The sequence below is a fragment of the Salmo trutta genome, chromosome 5 (genome assembly GCF_901001165.1).
Source record: "Salmo trutta chromosome 5, fSalTru1.1, whole genome shotgun sequence".
Lineage (NCBI taxonomy): Eukaryota > Metazoa > Chordata > Actinopteri > Salmoniformes > Salmonidae > Salmo > Salmo trutta.
This window is the reverse complement of record NC_042961.1, coordinates 61,712,658-61,730,157: the sequence shown is the minus strand read 5'-3', so window position 1 is coordinate 61,730,157 and position 17,500 is coordinate 61,712,658. Positions and strand designations below refer to the sequence as shown.

Here is a 17,500-nt window from a genome sequence, read left to right as displayed (position 1 = left end):
TTCCAGACAAGGTGTTCCAGACTCCAGATAGGTGTTCCAGACACGGTGTTCCAGACTCCAGATAGGTGTTCCAGACACTGTGTTCCAGACTCCAGATAGGTGTTCCAGACACGGTGTTCCAGACTCCAGATAGGTGTTCCAGACACGGTGTTCCAGACTCCAGACACGGTGTTCCAGACTCCAGACAAGGTGTTCCAGACTCCAGACAAGGTGTTCCAGACTCCAGACACGGTGTTCCAGACTCCAGACACGGTGTTCCAGACTCCAGACAAGGTGTTCCAGACTCCAGACAAGGTGTTCCAGACTCCAGACAAGGTGTTCCAGACTCCAGACGAGGTGTTCCAGACTCCAGACGAGGTGTTCCAGACTCCAGACAAGGTGTTCCAGACTCCAGACAAGGTGTTCCAGACTCCAGACATGATGTTCCAGACTCCAGACACAGTGTTCCAGACTCCAGACAAGGTGTTCCAGACTCCAGACAAGGTGTTCCAGACTCCAGACAAGGTGTTCCAGACTCCAGACAAGGTGTTCCAGACTCCAGACAAGGTGTTCCAGACTCCAGACAAGGTGTTCCAGACTCCAGACAAGGTGTTCCAGACTCCAGACACGGTGTTCCAGACTCCAGACAAGGTGTTCCAGACACGGTGTTCCAGACTCCAGACAAGGTGTTCCAGACTCCAGACAAGGTGTTCCAGACAAGGTGTTCCAGACTCCAGATAGGTGTTCCAGACTCCAGACAAGGTGTTCCAGACTCCAGACAAGGTGTTCCAGACTCCAGACAAGGTGTTCCAGACTCCAGATAGGTGTTCCAGACAAGGTGTTCCAGACTCCAGACAAGGTGTTCCAGACAAGGTGTTCCAGACTCCAGATAGGTGTTCCAGACACGGTGTTCCAGACTCCCGATAGGTGTTCCAGACTCCAGATAGGTGTTCCAGACTCCAGACAAGGTGTTCCAGACTCCAGATAGGTGTTCCAGACAAGGTGTTCCAGACTCCAGACAAGGTGTTCCAGACTCCAGATAGGTGTTCCAGACAAGGTGTTCCAGACTCCAGACAAGGTGTTCCAGACTCCAAACAAGGTGTTCCAGACAAGGTGTTCCAGACTCCAGATAGGTGTTCCAGACACGGTGTTCCAGACTCCAGATAGGTGTTCCAGACACTGTGTTCCAGACTCCAGATAGGTGTTCCAGACACGGTGTTCCAGACTCCAGATAGGTGTTCCAGACACGGTGTTCCAGACTCCAGACACGGTGTTCCAGACTCCAGACAAGGTGTTCCAGACTCCAGACAAGGTGTTCCAGACTCCAGACACGGTGTTCCAGACTCCAGACACGGTGTTCCAGACTCCAGACAAGGTGTTCCAGACTCCAGACAAGGTGTTCCAGACTCCAGACAAGGTGTTCCAGACTCCAGACAAGGTGTTCCAGACTCCAGATAGGTGTTCCAGACTCCAGATAGGCCTACGTGTATGGGACACCACTTTACCAGATACAGTGCCTTCAGAAAGTATTCACACCTCTTGACTTTTTCCACATTTTGTTGTTGTTACAGCCTGAATTTAAAATTGATTAAATTGAGATTTTGTGTCACTGGCCTGCACACATTACCCCATAATGTCAAAGTAGAATTATATTTTTAGAAATGTTAAAAAAAAAATGAAAAGCTGAAATGTCGTCAGCCAATAAGTATTCTACCCCTTTGTTATGGCAAGCCTAAATAAGTTCAGGAATTAAAACGTGCTTAGTCACAAGTTGCATAGACTAATAATAGTGTTTAACATGATTTTTGAATGACTACCTTATCTCTGTATCCCACACATACAATTATCTGTAAGGTCTCTCAGTCAAGCAGTGAATTTCAAACACAGATTCAACCACAAAGACCAGGGAGGTTTTCCAATGCCTCGCAAAGAAGGACATCTATTGGTAGATGGGTAAAAATAAAAAAAAAGCAGACATTGAATATCCCTTTGAGCATGGTGACGTTATTAATTACCCTTTGGATGGTGTATTAATACACCCAGTCACTACAAAGATACAGGTGTCCTTCCTAACTCAGTTGCCAGAGAGGAAGGAAACCACTCAGGGATTTCACCATGAGGTCTATGTTGACTTTAAAACAGTTACAGAGTTGAATGGCTGTGATAGGAGAAAACTGAAAATGGATCAACAACATTGTAGTTACTCCACAATACTAACCTAAATGACAGAGTGAAAAGAAGGAAGCCTGTACAGAATAAAAAATATTCAAAAACATGCATCCTGTTTGCAATAAGGAAGTAAAGTAAAACTGCTAAAAATGTGGCAAAGAAATCAACTTTATATCCTCAATAAAAGTGTTATGTCTGGTGCAAATCCAACACAACACATCACTGAGTGCCACTCTTCATAATTTCAAGCATGGTGGTGGCTGAATACAGCTTTAAGCACAGTCAAAATACTAGAGGAAAACCTGGTTCAGTCTGCTTTCCACCAGACACTGGGAGATGAATTCACCTTTCAGCAGGACAATTACCTAAAACACAAGGCCAAATCTACAATGGAGTTGCTTACCAAGACAACACTGAATATTCCCGAGTGGCCTAGTTACAGTTTTGACTTAAATTGGCTTGGGCCTCCCAAGTGGAGCAGCGGCCTAAGGCACTTAGTCGCAGTGCTTGAGGCGTCACTACAGACCCGGGTTCGATCCTAGGCTGTGTCACAGCCGGCCATGACTGGGAGACCCATGAGGCGGCGTACAATTAGCACAGGGTTGCCCGGGTTAGGGGAGCCCTGTGTCTTCTCCAGGTTAAGCGAGCAGTGTGTCAAGAAGCAGTGAGGCTTGGCAGGGTCGTGTTTCAGAGGACACATGGCTCTCGATCTTAGCCTCTCCCGAGACCGTACAGGAGTTGCAGCGATGGGACAATACTGTATCTCACGAAATTGGTGCGATTTTTTTTTAATCTATGGCATGGCAAGACTTAAATGGTTGTCTAGCGATGATCAACAAACAATTTGACAGAGGTTTGAAGAATTTTCTGAAAAATAATGTGCAAATATTGTACAACCCAGAAAGACTCACAGCTCTTAGAGACTTACCCAGAAAGACTCACAGCTCTTAGAAACTTACCCAGAAAGACTCACAGCTCTTAGAGACTTACCCAGAAAGACTCACAGCTCTTAGAAACTTACCCAGAAAGACTCACAGCTCTTAGAGACTTACCCAGAAAGACTCACAGCTCTTAGAGACTTACCCAGAATGACTCACAGCTCTTAGAGACTTACCCAGAAAGACACAGCTGTATTTGCTGCTAAAGGTGATTCTAACATGTATTGACTCAGGGTGTGTGAATACTAATGCAAATGAGACATTTTTTGTATTTCATGTTCAATAAATGTACAAAAATGTCTAAACATGTTTTTCACTTCGTCATTATGGGGTATTGTGTGTAGATGGATGGGAAATCAATTTAATCAAATGTAACTCAGGCTGTAACAACAACATGTGGGGTAAGTCAAGGGGTAGAATGAGTGGTTATGTTATGCTGTTTTTAATAGTAGTGTGACTGACTATTGTTATGAAATTAAATCATAATAATCAAACAACGTCCTGTGAAGTGATGTGTCTGTATTGTAGCCTGCGGTGTTATTTATGCATGACCGCCGCGATACAAAACCTCCGCCCTGCCTGCCTGCCTGCCTGCCTGCCTGCCTGCCTGCCTGCCTGCCTGCCTGCCTGCCTGCCTGCCTGCCTGTCTGCCTGCCTGCCTGTCTCCCTGCCTGCCTGCCTTGCCTGCCTGCCTGCCTGCCTGCCTTGCCTGCCTGTCTCCCTGCCTGCCTGCCTGCCTGCCTGCCTTGCCTGCCTGCCTGCCTGCCTTGCCTGCCTGCCTGCCCGGCCGACCCAATGATTTAAGACACGCCACGCCCCGTGCTCAGCCAGAAAACACACACACACACACAGAGAGAGAGAGAGAGCGTCCGTTAGTCTATGAGATGCTATAAGGTGATTATTGTATCGGAGGCTCTGGATATAGGACTGTCTCAAAGGTAAGACTGACATAATTATGGCGATGGCTTTTTAAACTCCCGTTTTGGACACTTGTTGATGTTTTTCAAAGCGTCTGTCTGATGGTTGAACAGAAAAGCAAACAGGTGAACCCTTATTGATACTAGTCAGGCTATGTTGACGCGTGGACTTCCGTAGCTCAGTTGGTAGAGCATTGCAACTCCAAGAGAGTGGGTTTGATTCCTGGTATCACCCATAACAAATGCATGCATACATGTCGCTTTGGATAAATTAGCGTCTATTATTATATTGTCACAATTCCAGGGCATATTGGTTGCAACAGTACTGTATATACTGTGCCTTCAGAAAGTATTCATACCACTTTGACTTATTCCACATTTTGTTGTGTTACAGCCTGAATTCATCATGGATTAAATAAAATAAATGTCTCACCCATCTACACACAACAATATCCCATAATGACAAAGTGAAAACATGTTTTTAGACATTTTTTGCAAATTTATTGAAAATTAAATACAGAAATATCTCATTTACATAAGTATTCACAACCCTGAGTCAATAGAGCTGTGAGTCTTTCTGGGTAAGTCTCTAAGAGCTGTGAGTCTTTCTGGGTAAGTCTCTAAGAGCTGTGAGTCTTTCTGGGTAAGTCTCTAAGAGCTGTGAGTCTTTCTGGGTAAGTCTCTAATGAGCTTCCTACACCTGGATTGTACAATGTATTCCCATTACTGTTTTCAAAATTCTTCAAGCTCTGTCAAATTAGTTGTTGATCATTGCTAGACAGCCATTTTCAGGTCTTGCGATATGTTTTCAGGCAGATTAAAGTAAAATCTCTAACTCAGCCACTCAGGAATATTCACTGTCTTCTTGGTAAGCAACTCCAGTGTAGATTTGGCCTTGTGGTTTAGGTTATTGACCTGCTGAAATGTGAATTCATCTCCCAGTGTCTGGTGGAAAGCAGACTGAACCAGGTTTTCCTCTAGGATTTTGCCTGTGCTTAGTTCAATTCTATTAATTTTTTTATCCTGAAAAGCTCCCCAGTCCTTAATGATAACAAGTATACTCATAACATGATGCAGCCACCACTATACTTGAAAATATGAAGAGTGGTACTCTGTAATGTGTTGTATTGGAATTTCCCCAAACATAACACTTTGTATTCAGGACAAAAAGTGAATTGCTTTGTCACATTTTTTTGCAGTTTTACTTTAGTGCCTTGTTGCAAACAGGATGCATGTTTTGGAATATTTGTATTCACTCTGTCAATTAGGTTAGTATTGTGGAGTAACTACAATGTTGTTGATCCATCCTCAGTTTTCTCCTATCACAACCATTAAACTCTGTCATTATTTTAAAGTCACCATAGACCTCATGGTGAAATCCCTGAGAGGTTTCCTTCCTTTCCGACAACTAAGTTAGGAAAGACGCCTGTATCTTTGTAGTGACTGAGTGTATTGATACACCATCCAAAGTGTAATTAATAACTTCACCATGCTCAAAGGGATATTCAATGTCTGCTTTTTTTGTATTTTTACCCATCTACCAATAGGTGCCCTTCTTTGCGAAGCATTGGAAAACCTCCCTGGTCTTTGGTTGAATCTGTGTTTGACATTCACTGCCCGACTGAGGGACCTTACAATTATCTGTATGTGTGGGGATACAGAGATGAGGTAGTCATTCAAAAATCATGTTGCACATTATTATTATTGCACACAGAGTGAGTCCATGCTACTTATTATGTTACTTTTTGTTGTTGTTGAATTTAGCACATTTTTACTCATAAATTTATTTAGTTAAATAAAATAAATAAATAAAATGTAGGCTTGTCGTAACAAATGAGTTGAAAAGTTATTGACACACGACATTTCAGCTTTTCATTTTTCATAAATTTGTTTTAAAAAAAATAATTAAAAATAACATAATTTGACTTTGACATCATGTGGTATTGTGTTGTGTGTAGGCCAGTGATGTAAAAAAATAAATGTAATCCATTTTAAATTCAGGCTGTAACAACAACAACATGTGGAAACGGTAAAGGGGTTGTGAACGCTTTGTAAAGGCGCTGTCGATAACGATGTTTTGTGGTTTTGTGAGTAACCTGCTGTGCAGGTGAGGTAGTGAGTGAGGGGTCAAACCCAAATCAATACTGGTGACCCCAACACTCTTACCTTGCCTCAGATCCCTCTAGGTAATATTTAGCTCAGTGGACTAACACAGTCTTAGGCTATATCTATTCTTAGAGACATTGATGAAACGTAAGGATTTTGGGCACTGGCCAGCTGGGCTAATAGACTGTGATTTCTACTAGCCCAGGAAACATTAGGTCCAAACTGTACGATACGGTACTTGAAAAGACATAATTAGCCACAGAGCTAGTCTTTTCCAGTCTGAAAAGTACTAGCCAGCTGGCTAGCTTAATTTCCATTCCTGCTTAGAGGTAATACTAGTTGTTCATATGTTGCTTTGTGTTGTCGTCCATTACTTATTGCACTATCGACTCTATTGTCGTCCCTAAAGTTCAAACGTCAAAGGTTGTGTGTGTGCCATTGTTTGTTGTGCCAGTCGGGCAACGGGAGAAGGTGTTACGGATTAAAGATTCACTAAGAACACACAGTAAACCAGGAGGAAAACGATACATTATGTATGAGAGAAGTCAATAGGACAATAGAAAGGTTAGTCTATTCTTAGTCTTATTATAGGAAGACGATATGGACAGGCAAAACATGAGTAACCTCTCTCTTTCTCTCTCTCTCTCTCTCTCTCTCTCCTTCACTCTCTCTCTCTCACTCTCTCTCTCTGTCTCTCTCTCACTCTCTCTCACACACTCTCTCTCTCTGTCTCTCTCTGTCTCTCTCTCACCCTCACTCCTTCACTCTCTGTCTCTCTCTCTCTCTCACACCCTCACTCTCTCTCTCTCTGTCTCTTTCTCTCTGTCTCTCTCTCACACACTCCTTCACTCTCTCTCTCTCTCTCTCTCACTCCTTCACTCTCTCTCTCTCTCTCTCTCTCACACACACACACACACCACTGTGTTGTCCAACTGGACCTCTCAATAACAGTGTATATGAGGGACACCCACAAGCTGAACCACCTGTGTGTATCCACCTGTTCACGTATAACCACCATCATCATCATCATCATCATTAACATTGTAATCTTCCTCCTCTTCTTAGATGTCATGGTGCCCTCCGTACCGTAGTTCTAAGTTCCGTCACGTCTACGGTAAGGCCTCCACCAAAGATCACGGTTACCACGGAATCCCGATCACACACAGCGTCCATGACAACCACTACTGCTCCGTCAACCCACGCTTCATTGCCATAGTAACGGAATGTTCCGGGGGCGGTGCTTTCTTGGTCCTCTCCATCCATCACGTACGTTACCGGGGAGAGGCTATACTGACACGCCTGGTGTCCCCCCCAAAAAAAAATTTTGATGATGCATGTTTACACAGCGAAAAACTTGAGTGGGGATCGACAAAAACGGGATTCGGTTTCAGTCAGTCATCCTTATGAGCCATGTCCAGCCAGTTAGTTTATGGTTGTGGCTAGAAACTTGTTCAACAATTTAAAACTTGTCTGCTGAAGTCGGGAGATTTGTTAAGAATCATTCCGTTTTTATTGGACTACAAAAGCCTGTCACCCTGGTCTGATATTAGCTACACTAGCTAGCTACTTCTCCCCTTACTGGCCATGATATTAGCTACACTAGCTAGCTACATCCCTCCCCTTACTGGCCTGATATTAGCTACACTAGCTAGCTACTTCTCCCCTTACTGGCCTGATATTAGCTACACTAGCTAGCTACATCCCTCCCCTTACTGGCCTGATATTAGCTACACTAGCTAGCTACTTCTCCCCTTACTGGCCTGATATTAGCTACACTAGCTAGCTACATCCCTCCCCTTACTGGCCATGATATTAGCCACACTATCTAGCTACTCCCTCAACAACCCTAATCGAATATTTAAAAACGGATTACAATAATGAGATGTATCCACCAATCCAAAGAAAGGATAGGTTTAAGCTGGACAGCCCGCTGTACCGCTTTGTGGACAACAACTCCCATTCCATTGTTAGGGTGGAGAGATATACATCTTGTCTGTATATCCATCGTCTTTGGTATAGCCTCTCCCAAGTTACTGAGTGATCTCACTTCCTGTTTATGTAATTTCCTGTTTACACCACTTCCTCTTCCCGCTGTCAGATGATTTTTACAGGTCTAATTTGGTCGTGTGTATGTTAAATTATTGCTTGACTAGTGAAGCCTAGTGAAGCCTAGTGAATGCATTATACATCATGTTGTATGTTCACTCTCCTGATCTCTTTTTAAGCATTATTTGTATCCCTCCTCTCTCTCCTCTTCCTCACCTCCTCTTCTTTCTCCTGGCTTTCTTCTTCTCCTTCCTCACCTCCTCGTTCTCTCCAGACTGGTAAAGTAGACCCCCAACACCCCAGGGTGTGTGGTCACAGTGCCAGGGTGTTGGATGTCAAGTGGAATCCCTTTGATGACCACTGCATCGCGTCCTGCTCTGAAGACTGCACCGTCAGTGCTACAGATATGCACGCATAGTAGTCATTAGTACACACTATACACAGATATACATGCACAGTAGTCGTTAGTACACACTATACACAGATATACATGCACAGTTGTTGTTAGTACACTCTGTACACAGATGTACATGCACAGTAGTTGTTAGTACACACAGATATACAACAACAGTAGTCGTTAGTACACACTACACACAGATATACATGCACAGTAGTTGTTAGTACACTCTGTACACAGATATACATGCACAGTAGTCGTTAGTACACACTATACACAGATATACATGCACAGTAGTCATTAGTACACACTATACACATATATACAACCATAGGAGTTGTTAGTAAACACTATACACTGATATACAGCCACAGTAGTCGTTAGTACACACTATACACTGTTGACTCCTAATTAGTCCACAGTGGATATGAACTCTGATGTTTCAAAACATTCTTTGAAACTGTCTTTATTCCCAGTGCTGAATTGAAGCTGTGAGTCTGTGTGTGTGTGTGTTGACATGCGTTGTGTGTGTGTATTGACGTTCGTTGTGTGTTGGTGTGTTGATGTGCGTTGTGTGTGTTGGCGTGTGTTGTGTGTGTGTTGATGTGCTTTGTGTGTGTTGACATACGTTGTGTGTGTTGTAGTGCTGTCCCCGACAAAAACAAATCTTGGTCAACCCGAAAGTCGTGTGTTCTTTCGACCAATCGATTGTTGGACATTTTAAAAACGTTTATTTTTCCATAGATAGACACACCCTATTGGTTAATAATATCAACTACATGTACTGAACTTTTCTGATGCTTTAAGCTTATGATTGAATTAAATAAGACAAATGCCTCAAGAGGGTGCCAGAGATCTAGATAACCAGAAGAAAAAAGCCTTAAACTGACCCAACTATTCTCCTCCTGCTGGCTTTCACAGATAGAGAGATTACTCTCCTGAAGTTGCCGGTAATAAGCTACACAAGGAGTCGACAACCTTTCTCATGTTGAATGCCAATTTATCTTACCATTTCTACCGATCTGCGTACCAGTTACGGTTTTCATTTGCACATTTTCGTGAAACAGTTTTATTTAATTTATGATAATGTCTTCCTATCTTAAAATCATTGTCATGTAGTTTAATCAAAATAATACCCAAATCTAAATGAAAATGATACAAACCTAAGAAGTAACTTATATTGCCGTTGACCAACTATGTTAAAATAGGTCCCGTGTGGCTCAGTTGGTAGAGCATGGTGTTTGCAACGCCAGGGTTGATTCCCACGGGGGGACCAGTACGGAAAAAAATGTATGAAATGTATGCATTCACTACTGTAAGTCGCTCTGGATAAGAGCGTCTGCTAAATGACTAAAATGTAAAAATGTATATAAAAAGCCAACAAATAAAAACATTGCAGCCCGATGAAAATAAATATTTAAAAAAATCACGTTGCCTGTCTGCAACGAACTTTAATAATTTTTTTTATCAACTATTAACTTTAGCCCTAAGCATGTGCTAGCAAACTTGCAAAATTGTATAAAATATTCTGGGTCCTCAGTTTCCCATACCAGTGAGCTTGGGACAGACACATCAGCTGTAGGCTATTTGAGCAAAGGGATAATAAGCAGTGGTTGACTTGGGCGGGAGCTCACCTGAGCAGTGTACCGGAACCTCAAATGTTCTACTGCTTGAGCTCCTGTCCTTCTTATAGAATATTAGCTCAAAAGTATTGTGGAACTCCTGCACCTAAATATAAACAGTACCGGCACCCATAATGAGTACCGGAACCTGTTACAGTCCAAGCCAAGCACTGATAAGAAGTAATCAGGTAGGCCTATTTTATGACTTTTCCACTGGATCAGAGCATGACATTTTCCCATTTCACGCTGAGTGGTCATCGAAAGGGAGAGAGCTGGAAAGATTTTTCAAATGCATTGAGGAACTATTGTCATTCTCAATGGATGTAAAAAAACAGACTTTGTTTGCTTGCTGTTTGAGGTGAAGAAAACATTATTTTGAGAATCTCCACAGGTCATTCATGTTGGTGTGTTAAGCCAATCAGAAAGCCAGCTAGCCTATAGGCCTACTTCTATGTGTAAATCAGGCCAGCTAGCCTATAGACCTACTTCTATGTGTAAATCAGGCCAGCTAGCCTATAGACCTACTTCTATGTGTAAATCAGGCCAGCTAGCCTATAGGCCTACTTCTATGGGTAAATCAGGCCAGCTAGCCTATAGACCTACTTCTATGTGTAAATCAGGCCAGCTAGCCTATAGGCCTACTTCTATGGGTAAATCAGGCCAGCTAGCCTATAGGCCTACTTCTATGCGTAAATCAGGCCAGCTAGCCTATAGGCCTACTTCTATGGGTAAATCAGGCCAGCTAGCCTATAGGCCTACTTCTATGGGTAAATCAGGCCAGCTAGCCTATAGACCTACTTCTATGTGTAAATCAGGCCAGCTAGCCTATAGGCCTACTTCTATGGGTAAATCAGGCCAGCTAGCCTATAGGCCTACTTCTATGCGTAAATCAGGCCAGCTAGCCTATAGGCCTACTTCTATGCGTGTGCGTCCTTACTCAACATTGACAGAAGCGCTTCAAACAAAAGACAATGACTAAATTGACAGAACTCGTAGAATGTAATTAAATAAACCAAAACTTGTTTCTCACATGTGTAGTAAGTCGCTCTGGATAAGAGCGTCTGCTAAATGACGTAAATGCAATGTAGTATAGGTTGTGCGCTCTGCAAACAATGTGTCCACTCCGACGATGAGAACAGGAAGACTGGAACAATAATATTGAAAGAAATGACCGTAACCAAAGTAACCAACATTATAGATTAGAAATGCAAGGAATTAATGGTAAATATACTACTGGTGAAATATGTAATGGGGAATTAATATACACTAACATGTCGTGGTAATTATTCTAGTCAAAAGGAGATACTTTTAGATTTCTTCAAAACAATTTAACTTTTGTTATTTATTTACTGCAGTAATGGAGTGTTAATAACGGTCACCTAATGGTGTTAAAGCTCAAATAAACAGCGTTAGGCTACAACTCTTTATTTTCTATCCAATCAAAGTTTATTTGTCACGTGCACCGAATACAACAGTGAAATGCTGAATACAACAGGTGTAGTAGACCTCACAGTGAAATGCTGAATACAACAGGTGTAGTAGACCTCACAGTGAAATGCTGAATACAACAGGTGTAGACCTCACAGTGAAATGCTGAATACAACAGGTGTAGTAGACCTCACAGTGAAATGCTGAATACAACAGGTGTAGTAGACCTTACAGTGAAATGCTGAATACAACAGGTGTAGACCTCACAGTGAAATGCTGAATACAACAGGTGTAGTAGACCTCACAGTGAAATGCTGAATACAACAGGTGTAGTAGACCTCACAGTGAAATGCTGAATACAACAGGTGTAGTAGACCTTACAGTGAAATGCTGAATACAACAGGTGTAGTAGACCTCACAGTGAAATGCTGAATACAACAGGTGTAGTAGACCTCACAGTGAAATGCTGAATACAACAGGTGTAGTAGACCTTACAGTGAAATGCTGAATACAACAGGTGTAGACCTCACAGTGAAATGCTGAATACAACAGGTGTAGTAGACCTTACAGTGAAATGCTGAATACAACAGGTGTAGTAGACCTCACAGTGAAATGCTGAATACAACAGGTGTAGTAGACCTTACAGTGAAATGCTGAATACAACAGGTGTAGTAGACCTCCCAGTGAAATGCTGAATACAACAGGTGTAGTAGACCTCCCAGTGAAATGCTGAATACAACAGGTGTAGTAGACCTTACAGTGAAATGCTGAATACAACAGGTGTAGACCTCACAGTGAAATGCTGAATACAACAGGTGTAGTAGACCTCACAGTGAACTGCTGAATACAACAGGTGTAGTAGACCTTACAGTGAAATGCTGAATACAACAGGTGTAGTAGACCTTACAGTGAAATGCTGAATACAACAGGTGTAGACCTCACAGTGAAATGCTGAATACAACAGGTGTAGTAGACCTTACAGTGAAATGCTGAATACAACAGGTGTAGTAGACCTCACAGTGAAATGCTGAATACAACAGGTGTAGTAGACCTCCCAGTGAAATGCTGAATACAACAGGTGTAGTAGACCTTACAGTGAAATGCTGAATACAACAGGTGTAGACCTCAGTGAAATGCTGAATACAACAGGTGTAGTAGACCTCACAGTGAACTGCTGAATACAACAGGTGTAGTAGACCTTACAGTGAAATGCTGAATACAACAGGTGTAGTAGACCTCACAGTGAAATGCTGAATACAACAGGTGTAGTAGACCTCACAGTGAAATGCTGAATACAACAGGTGTAGTAGACCTTATAGTGAAATGCTGAATACAACAGGTGTAGACCTCACAGTGAAATGCTGAATACAACAGGTGTAGTAGACCTTACAGTGAAATGCTGAATACAACAGGTGTAGTAGACCTTACAGTGAACTGCTGAATACAACAGGTGTAGTAGACCTTACAGTGAAATGCTGAATACAACAGGTGTAGTAGACCTTACAGTGAAATGCTGAATACAACAGGTGTAGACCTCACAGTGAAATGCTGAATACAACAGGTGTAGTAGACCTTACAGTGAAATGCTGAATACAACAGGTGTAGTAGACCTTACAGTGAAATGCTGAATACAACAGGTGTAGTAGACCTTACAGTGAAATGCTGAATACAACAGGTGTAGTAGACCTTACAGTGAAATGCTGAATACAACAGGTGTAGTAGACCTCACAGTGAACTGCTGAATACAACAGGTGTAGTAGACCTCCCAGTGAAATGCTGAATACAACAGGTGTAGTAGACCTTACAGTGAAATGCTGAATACAACAGGTGTAGTAGACCTTACAGTGAAATGCTGAATACAACAGGTGTAGTAGACCTTACAGTGAAATGCTGAATACAACAGGTGTAGTAGACCTTACAGTGAAATGCTGAATACAACAGGTGTAGACCTCACAGTGAAATGCTGAATACAACAGGTGTAGTAGACCTTACAGTGAAATGCTGAATACAACAGGTGTAGTAGACCTCACAGTGAACTGCTGAATACAACAGGTGTAGACCTCACAGTGAAATGCTGAATACAACAGGTGTAGTAGACCTTACAGTGAACTGCTGAATACAACAGGTGTAGTAGACCTCACAGTGAAATGCTGAATACAACAGGTGTAGTAGACCTCACAGTGAAATGCTGAATACAACAGGTGTAGTAGACCTTACAGTGAAATGCTGAATACAACAGGTGTAGTAGACCTCACAGTGAAATGCTGAATACAACAGGTGTAGTAGACCTCACAGTGAAATGCTGAATACAACAGGTGTAGTAGACCTTACAGTGAAATGCTGAATACAACAGGTGTAGACCTCACAGTGAAATGCTGAATACAACAGGTGTAGTAGACCTTACAGTGAAATGCTGAATACAACAGGTGTAGTAGACCTTACAGTGAAATGCTGAATACAACAGGTGTAGTAGACCTTACAGTGAAATGCTGAATATAACAGGTGTAGTAGACCTTACAGTGAAATGCTGAATACAACAGGTGTAGTAGACCTTACAGTGAAATGCTGAATACAACAGGTGTAGTAGACCTCACAGTGAACTGCTGAATACAACAGGTGTAGTAGACCTTACAGTGAAATGCTGAATACAACAGGTGTAGTAGACCTTACAGTGAAATGCTGAATACAACAGGTGTAGACCTCACAGTGAAATGCTGAATACAACAGGTGTAGTAGACCTTACAGTGAAATGCTGAATACAACAGGTGTAGTAGACCTCACAGTGAACTGCTGAATACAACAGGTGTAGACCTCACAGTGAAATGCTGAATACAACAGGTGTAGTAGACCTTACAGTGAAATGCTGAATACAACAGTTGTAGTAGACCTCACAGTGAAATGCTGAATACAACAGGTGTAGTAGACCTTACAGTGAAATGCTGAATACAACAGGTGTAGTAGACCTCACAGTGAAATGCTGAATACAACAGGTGTAGTAGACCTTACAGTGAAATGCTGAATACAACAGGTGTAGTAGACCTCCCAGTGACATGCTGAATACAACAGGTGTAGTAGACCTTACAGTGAAATGCTGAATACAACAGGTGTAGACCTCACAGTGAAATGCTGAATACAACAGGTGTAGTAGACCTCACAGTGAACTGCTGAATACAACAGGTGTAGTAGACCTTACAGTGAAATGCTGAATACAACAGGTGTAGTAGACCTTACAGTGAACTGCTGAATACAACAGGTGTAGTAGACCTTACAGTGAAATGCTGAATTGTAGTAGACCTTACAGTGAAATGCTGAATACAACAGGTGTAGTAGACCTTACAGTGAAATGCTGAATACAACAGGTGTAGTAGACCTTACAGTGAAATGCTGAATACAACAGGTGTAGACCTCACAGTGAAATGCTGAATACAACAGGTGTAGTAGACCTTACAGTGAAATGCTGAATACAACAGGTGTAGTAGACCTCACAGTGAACTGCTGAATACAACAGGTGTAGACCTCACAGTGAAATGCTGAATACAACAGGTGTAGTAGACCTTACAGTGAAATGCTGAATACAACAGTTGTAGTAGACCTCACAGTGAACTGCTGAATACAACAGGTATAGTAGACCTTACAGTGAAATGCTGAATACAACAGGTGTAGTAGACCTTACAGTGAAATGCTGAATACAACAGGTGTAGTAGACCTTACAGTGAAATGCTGAATACAACAGGTGTAGACCTCACAGTGAAATGCTGAATACAACAGGTGTAGTAGACCTTACAGTGAAATGCTGAATACAACAGGTGTAGTAGACCTCACAGTGAACTGCTGAATACAACAGGTGTAGTAGACCTTACAGTGAAATGCTGAATACAACAGGTGTAGTAGACCTTACAGTGAAATGCTGAATACAACAGGTGTAGTAGACCTTACAGTGAAATGCTGAATACAACAGGTGTAGTAGACCTCACAGTGAACTGCTGAATACAACAGGTGTAGTAGACCTCACAGTGAAATGCTGAATACAACAGGTGTAGTAGACCTTACAGTGAAATGCTGAATACAACAGGTGTAGTAGACCTCACAGTGAAATGCTGAATACAACAGGTGTAGTAGACCTTACAGTGAAATGCTGAATACAACAGGTGTAGACCTCACAGTGAAATGCTGAATACAACAGGTGTAGTAGACCTTACAGTGAAATGCTGAATACAACAGGTGTAGTAGACCTTACAGTGAAATGCTGAATACAACAGGTGTAGTAGACCTTACAGTGAAATGCTGAATATAACAGGTGTAGTAGACCTTACAGTGAAATGCTGAATACAACAGGTGTAGTAGACCTTACAGTGAAATGCTGAATACAACAGGTGTAGTAGACCTCACAGTGAACTGCTGAATACAACAGGTGTAGTAGACCTTACAGTGAAATGCTGAATACAACAGGTGTAGTAGACCTTACAGTGAAATGCTGAATACAACAGGTGTAGACCTCACAGTGAAATGCTGAATACAACAGGTGTAGTAGACCTTACAGTGAAATGCTGAATACAACAGGTGTAGTAGACCTCACAGTGAACTGCTGAATACAACAGGTGTAGACCTCACAGTGAAATGCTGAATACAACAGGTGTAGTAGACCTTACAGTGAAATGCTGAATACAACAGTTGTAGTAGACCTCACAGTGAAATGCTGAATACAACAGGTGTAGTAGACCTTACAGTGAAATGCTGAATACAACAGGTGTAGTAGACCTCACAGTGAAATGCTGAATACAACAGGTGTAGTAGACCTTACAGTGAAATGCTGAATACAACAGGTGTAGTAGACCTCCCAGTGAAATGCTGAATACAACAGGTGTAGTAGACCTTACAGTGAAATGCTGAATACAACAGGTGTAGACCTCACAGTGAAATGCTGAATACAACAGGTGTAGTAGACCTCACAGTGAACTGCTGAATACAACAGGTGTAGTAGACCTTACAGTGAAATGCTGAATACAACAGGTGTAGTAGACCTTACAGTGAACTGCTGAATACAACAGGTGTAGTAGACCTTACAGTGAAATGCTGAATTGTAGTAGACCTTACAGTGAAATGCTGAATACAACAGGTGTAGTAGACCTTACAGTGAAATGCTGAATACAACAGGTGTAGTAGACCTTACAGTGAAATGCTGAATACAACAGGTGTAGTAGACCTCACAGTGAACTGCTGAATACAACAGGTGTAGTAGACCTTACAGTGAAATGCTGAATACAACAGGTGTAGTAGACCTTACAGTGAAATGCTGAATACAACAGGTGTAGACCTCACAGTGAAATGCTGAATACAACAGGTGTAGTAGACCTTACAGTGAAATGCTGAATACAACAGGTGTAGTAGACCTCACAGTGAACTGCTGAATACAACAGGTGTAGACCTCACAGTGAAATGCTGAATACAACAGGTGTAGTAGACCTTACAGTGAAATGCTGAATACAACAGTTGTAGTAGACCTCACAGTGAACTGCTGAATACAACAGGTATAGTAGACCTTACAGTGAAATGCTGAATACAACAGGTGTAGTAGACCTTACAGTGAAATGCTGAATACAACAGGTGTAGTAGACCTTACAGTGAAATGCTGAATACAACAGGTGTAGACCTCACAGTGAAATGCTGAATACAACAGGTGTAGTAGACCTTACAGTGAAATGCTGAATACAACAGGTGTAGTAGACCTCACAGTGAACTGCTGAATACAACAGGTGTAGTAGACCTTACAGTGAAATGCTGAATACAACAGGTGTAGTAGACCTTACAGTGAAATGCTGAATACAACAGGTGTAGTAGACCTTACAGTGAAATGCTGAATACAACAGGTGTAGTAGACCTCACAGTGAACTGCTGAAT

At 42.1% G+C, this 17,500-nt stretch overlaps 1 protein-coding gene across 1 annotated transcript in view; it reads left to right on the top strand.

The window, feature by feature from the left end:
* The first annotated feature begins 3,875 nt into the window (after positions 1-3,875).
* The window catches only part of LOC115194721 (coronin-2A-like), a 21,063-nt gene continuing 7,438 nt past the window's right edge, over positions 3,876-17,500 (top strand). The window contains exons 1-3 of the mRNA XM_029754623.1: positions 3,876-4,024; positions 7,175-7,375; positions 8,430-8,546. Of these exons, the coding sequence (XP_029610483.1) occupies positions 7,175-7,375; positions 8,430-8,546 (318 nt within the window). The 5' untranslated portion in view covers positions 3,876-4,024. The remainder of the gene's footprint in view (positions 4,025-7,174; positions 7,376-8,429; positions 8,547-17,500) is intronic.